The 10,383-nt window shown below is 47.0% G+C and overlaps 1 protein-coding gene across 1 annotated transcript; it reads right to left on the reverse strand.

The window, feature by feature from the left end:
- Window positions 1–5,606: 5,606 nt before the first annotated feature.
- On the reverse strand, window positions 5,607–10,021 carry LOC103130375 (5-hydroxytryptamine receptor 1B-like). The gene has a single exon (XM_016665876.1). The coding sequence runs from the start codon at window positions 7,890–7,892 to the stop codon at window positions 6,759–6,761; it is 1,134 nt and encodes a 377-aa protein (XP_016521362.1). The 5' UTR covers window positions 7,893–10,021; the 3' UTR covers window positions 5,607–6,758.
- Between the last annotated feature and the right edge of the window lie 362 nt (window positions 10,022–10,383).

The raw sequence follows: 10,383 nt of genomic DNA on the forward strand, positions 1-10,383 counted from the left end.
CCCACTTTACCATGACCAACGCCCACCGTATGGTAACCCCGCCCACTTTACCATGACCAACGCCCACCGTATGGTAACCCCGCCCACTTTACCATGACCAACGCCCACCGTACGGTAACCCCGCCCACTTTACCATGACCAACGCCCACCGTATGGTAACCCCGCCCACTTTTGAGGCAACTGCACTCTTCCCAATGGCAAGACAACCAGGGCTGCAGTGCAAATGGGCCTTTACTGGTTCCTGTCCCTCTTCCTCATCACCCTCTTCCTCCTCAGCTGACTCTCCTTTGTCTGCTATGAAACACCAACAATAAATAAGCTTGATAAAATTTAACAAAGAATTCATAAAAATCAACTTAAGGAAATTGCTAAACACTCAGGAATTGAATTATAGACTTTAATTGTATTTTTCTTGCACTGCATACTAACGACCAAACAGAAGCCTCTAAACAATGTTTGGTTTGAGCCTGAAGTGTTTCTGTTTGCTCTGGAGAAACGTGAGGATTTTTCTGGTCAGTATTGATCGACATCAATTGATCCAGCAGATGAATTATTATTCTGTCCTGAACACAAACATTTCCCAGTTGGATGATGGAGTCATGTGGCGGAGCTGCTGGGGGGCATCAGACCGAGCCAGGCATCGCTGTGAATCTGGGCAGTGGGTAGTGATGCTGTGGGCTGTGCTGTCGGGTCGCTCTCTGATCTGAGCTCATTCGCTGGCAGAACGTTTCCAACATGGCCGATAATTTTAATCCTAACTTCCTCTGATGACGGGTCAACATTTGGTTGCCTCGGGTCGGTCGCAGCAACATCAGATATCCTTGATTTATTGACACCAAGCTGGTTCTGTTGGTTCTGCAGAACCAGGAACCCAGCGCTTGTTGTCCCAGCAGGATTTCTGCTGTTGCCTGGGTTACAGAGACGACCTGGACTGAAGCTGATGGATGCTGAGAGCTGTGTTTGGGTCAGAACCATCAGAAGGTTCTTCCTACTGGTTTTAGATCTGAGTCTAGTCCTGCTCTCATCGTTGGAGTGCAGCTGGTCTGAGCAACATGCAGCGGCTGCATGGCAGCCGCCACCAGCCTGGACTCTGCTCTGCAGAACTTCCTGGAAAGCATCAGATGGAGCTCAGCATGATGCTGCCGCCACCAGTACAGCTGGTGGATTTTTCTGAGCCTGTAGTTAATTTTCTGTTGTTTGGGTTTCCTCCGTTGCTGATGCGTCTTTCCATCTGCAGCTCCATCGCTGTCCTGGACATCGGCGCCTCCAACTGGCTGAGACAACAACTGATGAAGGACGTTTCCTCCTCTCACGATTTCTGTTCTGTCCTCCTCAATATTTTTACACAGTAGATAAAAATGTCTGTCATAACTCAGATTCACTGTTTACTTTAATAAACTGCATAAAATTTAAGGATTTGAATTCCCTGTTTTGTGTTTTCAGGGTTTCTCTGATGCAGGTTAGTAATCTGTGCTGTTTTCCTGCTAACTGACCCGTTCCTGTTCAACATTCAGCAGAACCGTCAGGATGTGGTGAAGACGGCTGCAGTAATCAGAGCAGACACGTTCAGAGAGAAAACTGAAATGTTACAGAGATTTTTATTGATTCCTGTTCATCTGCTGCTGGGTTTGTGATCCACCCAGCAGGAAGCATCGGGCAGCAGAGGATCCTCACTGAGCCCATCCATGCTTCTCAGGCCAGAGCTGCAGCAGGCGGCTGCAAGCTAAAATGGCGGCCATGTTTGATGCATGGAGGGGAAATAAGGTGACTGCTGTCAGATTAACATCATTTTCTCAAATTAAATGCAGTAAAAATTCACCTAAAAGGAGCAAATTGTGAAAATGTCAGATAAATATGACTGAACAGAAAAACCATGAAATGTGTTTTAAACACCAGATCTGTAGTTAATGATGTGATCTGTGGCCATCGGGTTGATTTGTTCTGGCAGAAACCTGCAGGATTATTTTCCTATAAATGAATTAAGCCTTTGTAATTATTTACATTTTCACACATTTATTCATGAACCCTGTTCTATAAAACTGATTTTATTAGAAATAAAATGATCATCCTGAACATAAATGCTTCATCCTCACTGAGTGATGCAGCAATAATGGAACCAGAACCTGATCTGTGTTCGGCTTTCTGCATTACAACACAACCATGCACACACACACACCCTGACGGTCATGTTTTTGGACTGTGGGAGGAAACTGGAGAACCTGGAGAGAACCCACCAGGCACAGGGAGGACATGCAAACTCCATGCAGAAAGACCCTGGGAATCGAACCCAGAACCTTCTTGCTGCAAGGCAACAGGGCTACCAAGTGCGCCACTGTGCAGCCACATTTTGTGACTAAATTATTTATTGATTACTTCCTCATTTTAGCTATATTTTCCTTTAGTACATGGACACGTACCATGAGCTTTTAAGCTGGCTGTAATTAAATCTTTACTGAAGAAACTTTCTCAGTCAAATGACTTCATAAATTACAGACTTCTATTTGATTTTCCTCCTAAAATCTTGTGAAATAGTAAATAGAGTCAATCAAGTGTGAGCATTTAAATAGTAGCCACCTGTTTGAAGACTTTCAATCAGCTCTGCTGAAAGTCACTAATGATTTTCTCCAGTCCTCAGTCGGATTTGTCTGTTCTGGTTCTGTTTGGTCTTGGTTCTGGTTCTGATCCAGTTTACCACAACACTCTGTTAGAACTACTAAAACACGTCTGAGAGGAACGAACGACACCAGGATGGTTTCAATCAGATCCCAGTTTGTTCCTCCAGGGTGACTAGAGGAGTACCACTGGGCTCTGTGTGTATATATATATATATATATATATATATATATATATATAAAAAAGCTTCCAATAGGAAAGCCAATCAGACAGAATGGGATAAAGGTTCACCGTTATGCTGATGATATGCAGCTTTATCTAAACCTGACGAATCCAACCCACTGGGTCCATCACAGATTAAAACCTGGATGGTTTAAACTTTATTCTTTTAATTCTGAAAAGACAGAAGTTGTTTTTGGATCAGAACTTCTGAAAGAGAACCTGCTGAGTCATCACCGCATCTGGATGCCATTAAATGACACTTCAATAATAAAGAACCTCTGTGATATTTTTGACCAGGTTATGTCATTAAATCCCATAAAGAAGATTTTAGCATTTCCTTCTTTCATCTCAGGAATATTGCCACAATCATAAACATCCTGTCCAGGAGTGAAAACTGATCCCTGCATCTGTTCCTTCAGGCTTCACTGCTGCAAGTCTTCACCATCAGGAAAAATCCAGAAAATAAAACCCTTGGTCCGAAACGCTGCTACGAGAGTTCTGACGAAAAAAAGGGATCAGGGAAATCTCTAAACTCCAGGTAATGATAAATCAATCAATCACTACATTATTTCAATAATCAATTAATCCATGTCAGACCTAAAACATTTCTTTCCTGTGTGACATAAGAAAAACTGCAAAAGAAATCAGCCAGGATATTGGGGTTCAGCTTCCCTTCGTTGGCCCCCTGTGGAATCCAGATTATAATTCCAGATTCTGAGATACAACATCCTGGTCTCCCATCAGAGGCCTGATGGGTCCAGACGTCCACCACAGAGGACCATGCATGGCTTTAAGCTGTGGAAGAAGCTCATACTGATGGGTCCCATCGGATCTGTGAGCAGCAAGCAGACGAATCGCAGCCGGTAAAAACCAGCAGAAACACCGTGATGCTCTGACACCAGGTTGGTTCTGAACTGGCTGAATAAAAGAAAGACAGCTGAAAGTTGATCTAGTGAGATCCTTCTGGATCCACCAAACTGAAACAGGATTCCTGCATCGTTCTGCAAATCCAGAGAAACTCATCTAGAGCTGCATCCTCAGTCAAAAACGTCCAGTCCCTTCCCTTCTGGGGCCAAGGGTCAGGAGATGGCCTTGAACCTGAGTGCTGGTGTTCTGGGATGGCCAAGACCTTTAGGACCCATCAGAGGCCCACACTGAGGAACCAGAAACGGTCCATGAATAACTCCAAGATTATTCTCATCTATTTACTGACTTTAACTGGAATATGTTGTTTACTTTCAAATGTTCTGCCAGAAAATCAGTCGGCCCACTCAGGTTTAGTCATCTGGTCCAGACATGGCAGCTCGATGGGTCTCATCGTATTCTACTGGCAGACAGAACCAGCCCAGTATCACCTTCTCTCCTCCAGACCGATCCAAACGAATCTCAAAGGGTTTTCTGTTCCTGAACCAACATGCCTGCAGTCACGACAAAGTGATGTTTCAGGTCCAAAACACTAAAGCAAAGACGCGTTCTGCCCAGACTCTGAAACGTCTCATTATCAAAGTCTGTTAATTCAACGATTCAGAGACTCCAGATAAACCAGCGGTCTGCTGGATGCTGCTACTGGCCGGTCCTTAAGCGGGGTTCTGTGGAGTAGGGTTCAGCTTTTCAGTCATCTGTGTTTTACCTGCACTATTTATATTATTGGTCCCATTAAAGTGAAGATCAGCAAAGAACATTCACTTCAGAAACCAACAAAACCATCAACAAAGCTGGAGCTTCACTTGCCACAGTTGACCGGTTCACAAACCGTCCTGACTGAAGCTGCAGCAGATTTACAACATCTAAAATCAGATGAATTACAGGATCAGTCATCCAATCATCAGCTGGCTCTGCTCTCCACCCTGCGTTCTGATAGGCTGAGCCACAAGCTGCCACAGCCAATCCCGTCGCATTGACATGTTCTCCCCAATTGGTCCAGTTTCACTTCCTGATTTTTCTCTTTTTATGATCTAAAGAAGTTTGAGCTGCCATGTTGCTGAAATGTTCAATACTAATAAACCCTGATTGGCTCAGGAGAACACCTGGAGAGCATCATCCATCCATCCATACATCCATCCATCCAGTTGCAGTCTTTTCTTACTGTTCCTTAATTAACGTGATTTAATCTAAAATCTTATTTTGGGGTTCTTTGGGAAGTTGGACTTCGTCTTTAATTTCTCTACGTCTGGATCTCTGCTGCAGCTCTGGACATTTGCTCCATCAGATTTGGATCCTTTTTCAGTTTCTGATGTTTTTCTGCCTTCAAAGTTTCTTTTGAGGCTCATCAGACGCAGCCTGACATTTAGCGTGACGGTTTGTTGGCAGCAGAAAAACGGCTGATTTGATCAGAAAACTGACATTTTCCAGCATTTAAAAAACATTTTTCTTCTCACACAAGTTTAAAGTGTTGAGTCTAAATGTCAGGAAGAGAGACAGGAAGTCCAGGCTGATCTGGATCTAGATCAGGATCTGGATCTAGATCAGGATCTGGATCTAGCTCAGGATCAGGATCTAGATCTGGATCAGGATTTAGATCAGGATATGGATCATGATCTGGATCAAAATCAGGATCAGAATCTGGATCTAGATCAGAATCTGGATCTTTATCAGGATCTGGATCAAAATCTGGATCAGGATCTAGATCGGGATCAGAATCTGGATCATGATCTGGATCAAAATCAGGATCAGAATCTGGATCTTTATCAGGATCTGGATCAAAATCTGGATCTGGATCAGAAACTGGATCTGGATCAAAGGGACAACATGAGGAACTGAGAGGAGCCTGTCACATCAACCTTCTTTATTAGACTAGAACCGGTTCTGGGTCGGTACCGACAGTTCCTCTGATTGAGTCACAAAAGTTAAACACAAATGGTTGCTCAGTCCAAGGGCCCAGTCCGAGTTCAGTTGCCCAGTCCAAAGCTGGGGGTTCAGTCCGGTGTGCCCTCCAAGTCATTCTGGTTCCTTCTCCTGTAGCATCAGGACGGATGGGTCCCAGCCCGCCCCGCGTTGTTCAGAACAATCTGAGCCTGAAGGGAAACCAGTGGGCGAGATTCAGGTCCCAGCCAACCATGTGGGCCCCATATGGGATTGGCTTGGGCCTGGACGGTTCTGAATGTACATGGCCTAAACATGGGGCCCACTGTAGCTACTTTATCAGAACTCGGTTCAAAACATGATGATCAATGTTGCCTCTTATGGAGCCTTTAACCTTTAACCCCTGCACAGGACAAACCCAGGGCAGGGGGTCCAGCTATGGAAACCTTCTGAACTAAACTGTGGGACCCGCATGGGTTCAGTCGTTGGCATCATGTTGGTTGGACCCGATCTCCATCTGAACCAAACATGAGCATTGTCATTAACTTTTAAATCTGGTTGTTTTCACTGAATTTGACAAACGGACAAACCGAGTCTCGCTTCAGTTTCGTTCAAATTTAGAAACATAAATGATGTCATGAATTCAAAACCTTTTGATTGATTAAACTTCTACTTTGGATCTGATGGCCTCCAGCTCATTTCCTTCCTGGTTGGGCCCACAGATCTCTGCAGGCTGACATACTTTGTTCTGCATGTCGTCCTCCACAACATCCAGCAACGTGTTGGACAACTTGAAGATGGGGCCCAGAGGGGTCCAGTGTGTACTTGCTGGTAGGAACCACTCAGTCTGTTTGGTTATGAAGCCAAGGATAATCCTTGTTTTGGACGATGGGTCCCACCTGTGAATGTCAGATGGGTTCCAGCAGCACTGATCACTGATGACTGAAAAGTCTCATGCTTGTTCTGCAGCCCTCCAGCTTGTGACCTGTGGCCCCCATGGGACCCAGATGGGACTGGCTGAGCCCCCTTAACCACCATGGATGGTTACATACCCTGCAGACAATCCCAGTATGGGTCCCACATGTAGGCTGGTTTTTGGCTCCATTTGAATGAACCAGTCCTCATGCCCTGCAGCACCTGAAGCGCAGCATGAGTTTGTGGAAGGCCTGCTGGAAGTCCTCGTTGGACATGGTGTAGATGATGGGGTTGATGAGGGAGTTGAGGTACCCGAGCCAGGTGAAGATGTCGAACAGCCCTGGGTGGAAGCAGGACTGGCAGAGAGGCACTAGGAGGGTGTAGATGAAGAACGGCAGCCAGCAGACGATGTAGGCTCCCAGGATGATGCCCAGGGTCTTGGTGGCCTTCCGCTCCCTGGCCACAGAGATGCGCTTCTTCTCCAGCAGCGCGTCCGACACAGTGACTTTGACTTGGCTCACACTGGGGGAGGACGAGGTAGTGTCGCAGGAGGAGGCGTCGTTCGTCCCGTAGTTCAAGGAGGTGGTGGACGCCACGGAGCCGGGGGAGCTGCTGATCAGGTGCGCAGAGGTCAGCCTCTTCCCCTGCTTGTTCTGCGCCTGTTTCAGGATGCGCTTCCGCGCCTCCACGTAGATCCGGCCGTACAGGCATATGAGCAGCAGCGTGGGGATGTAGAAGGCTCCGAAGGTGGAGTAGATGGTGTAGAAGATGTGGTCCGTGTTCACGTTGCAGCTCGTCACCTCCTCCGCCTTCACCTGGCGCCAGAAGAATGGCGGTAGGGAGATGGAGATGGCGATGACCCAGGCGGTGGCGATCATACCGGCGGCGCGTCCCGCCGTGCGCTTCTTGGAGTACTCCACCGCGTCCGTGATGGCCCAGTACCGGTCCAGCGCAATGACGCACAGGTGGAGGATGGAGGCGGTGCAGCAGGTGATGTCCGAGGACAGCCAGATGTCGCACATCACCTGACCCAACGGCCAGGTCTGCAGCACCGTGTACAGCGCGCTGATGGGCATCACCAGGATGGACACCAGCAGGTCCGTGAGCGCCAGGGACGCGATGAGGAAGTTGGCCGGGGTGTGCAGCTTCCGGGACTGGTAGATGGTGGCGATGACGAAGGCGTTGGAGAGCGTGGTGGCGCAGGTGATGAGCCCCAGAGTCACGGCCAGAGCTGCCTGGGGGGCCAGGCTGGAGCCCCGCCGCTCCGCCCCGGAGCCGCTGGTGTCGGAGTCATTGGTGGAGAAGTTCAGCAGACCTCCGTAGATGGCGGGCGACTCCATCCCTCCACCTTCCTCCCTCACATGCCCCGCTCATCGAGCTCCGACTGGCCGCTTGGGAAGCTCTCAAACCCGCATCCAGAGGAGAAGACACCGCATGTCCCGCAGTCTCAGTCAGACCCGCTCCTGCCTCTTCCTCCTCATCCTCACCCGCAGCGGCGCCTGGTCGCCGGAAGCATCTCGACAGCTGCAGAGAAACGCGGCATCCGGCGACCCGCAGCCTGAAACTCGGAACCCGGAGACCCAAGAAGCTCCTCCGCGCTCCGAGCGCCTCCTGCGAACTCCGGAGCCGCGCGGAGACTCCGGCTTTTATAGCGCAGCTTCCTCTCTCTCCTCTTCCTCAGCAGCGACTGACGGGACGCTGTGCTCTGCGCTCAGCCTCCAGTTCACTTCATTTCACTCCTTCAGCTGGAAAAAAAAAGGAGCTGGCGGCGACCAGAGGCATTTAGACTGAAGGCGGGAGCTCCGATCAACAAGGAGACAATAATTCATGTTGCATCAGATTTAGACATTAAGACGCGATTTAGGAAAATGTCAAGTTAGCTCTGAAAGATTGTTATTGATGCGTTGATCAGAAGCTAGAACGTGGGCATATTTATGCAAAAAGAAAATAACTGATGGTGTTCAACAAAAATCTCAAAAGTGTGGAGTGCATGTTTTTCCATCCTCCCTGAGTCAGAACTCTGAGGTCCTTCTGTCCTGCAGCTTCTGGAGCGGCCAACTCACCTGAAGCACCTCCAGCTCTGCTGACTGACTCAGGTGTTCTGATTGGGTTCTGATTGGGTTCTGAAGCAGAGGCCCGTCTTAAGGTCACAGGTGCCGCCCCGCTGCAGAACCTCCTCTGGGTTCGTGTCCAACTCAGTCAGGTTGATGGAGACCATCTGAGAATTTCAGGTTTTGACCAGTTGAATTCAGGTCTGGACTTTGACTAGGCCATTTTAACCCATGAACCCGCCCTGATCTAAACCATCCCATAATGTTCCTGGTGGTCATCCTGCTGGAAGCTGAACTTTGACCCCAGTCTCAGGTTAGCTGCAGGGTTGTCCTGATTTGGCTCCCTCCACCTTCCCACAGCATGATGCTGCCACCACCATGTTTCACTGCAGGATGATATGCAGTTTTTCATTTGATTGTAGAACATGAAAATCATCAAGGGAGACCCACAGCAGAACTGGGTCAGAGTTCTACTGGACCTCCAGTTCCAACAAATCCCAGGAGCTGATCTGAGGACTCGCCTGGCCCGTTACGGGCCAGTTCTGGTCGGCTCCAGGTCAGATTACAAGTAAGACAAGGCTGGAAAAGGAAGGCAAGTTGAGAGAAGAGGGAATAAAACTGTGAAGCGTTTTGCTACAATAAATCAAAATGAAGCAGGAAAACGAGAAGCAGAACGAATGATGAAATTCAAAGCAACCCAACAGTTTGTCTCCATTCATGTTTGTAACTTCAGTGAAATACTGAAACATGAAGAAAATGTGCAACAAGACAACAAATAAATATGCAGCGTTGATGTGTGACAACAGCGTTTAAATCCACAACACCTGCGAGTCATTTCCACACAGCTCTACGTCTGGGTCAATTAGCTGCCTGAGAAACAGAGCTGCAGCTCAGAGGGACCTCGTTAAGACGGGAGGGGGGACACTTCGTTAATCAAGCTATCCCTCCAGCCACTGAAGCTCCTCAGCCTCTTCCAGTCTATTAGACAGCTCTGACTGACTGTAATTTTAAAGATTAGTCTGTATTTAGCTGCAGTTTTAGATAATTGCTGCACTTAGGAAACAAACAGATCTGCCAACATGACGCCACATTTGCATAGAAGCAGATCCTGAGCGTTTCTGCAGATAATGAGGCAGAAATTGTAATGATGACAGAAACAGTCGGCCATGTTTCAACAGCTTCGCTCTCCAAACTGGAGGACACTTGAAAATGTCACTCAGCAAAGTTAGAAAAGGTTAAACCACGGCTGGATGTAAACTCTGCTAATTTGCAACAAATTAGAAGAACATTAGCCCAGAAAAAGGATCTTAACCTCATTTTGAGTGAAGTCAGTTAACTTCAGGTTGAGTGTCTCGTCTGAAACTGGTTTCAGTTCAAACTCAGTGAGATCCAGGCTTCGTGCCACTTTAACTTCTGCCAGATTTATAAATATATAAAGATTCACATTTCAGCATCAAGCCAGTTCAAACTTCTTTACATCATAAAAACATCATCAGTTATGAAACGAGCATTTAACATTACATTTTGTTGGGGACCAACATCAAATTGATCAAGCAAATACACAGAAAAAATTTTGATGAATTTTCCACTTACTGTTAAGGAAACTTTAGCCGGCTGGATTTTTAGCCTTTTCTATGCAAAACTGTTGTAAAAACTGTTGCAGTAATCAACTAATCGATCAAGATCATGTTTTCATTTTTTATTTACTTCACTTGAAATTCATATCTATTTTTTGTAAAAAAAAAAAAATATAATTTTTGGGGAAAAAAAAAAAAAATAT

Source organism: Poecilia formosa, unplaced genomic scaffold (genome assembly GCF_000485575.1).
Source record: "Poecilia formosa unplaced genomic scaffold, Poecilia_formosa-5.1.2 Scaffold628, whole genome shotgun sequence".
Taxonomy (NCBI): domain Eukaryota; kingdom Metazoa; phylum Chordata; class Actinopteri; order Cyprinodontiformes; family Poeciliidae; genus Poecilia; species Poecilia formosa.

Bases quoted from the DNA above. Each gene is read 5' to 3' on its own strand.
- LOC103130375 (XM_016665876.1), bottom strand. From the start codon at position 7,892: ATGGAGTCGCCCGCCATCTACGGAGGTCTGCTGAACTTCTCCACCAAT.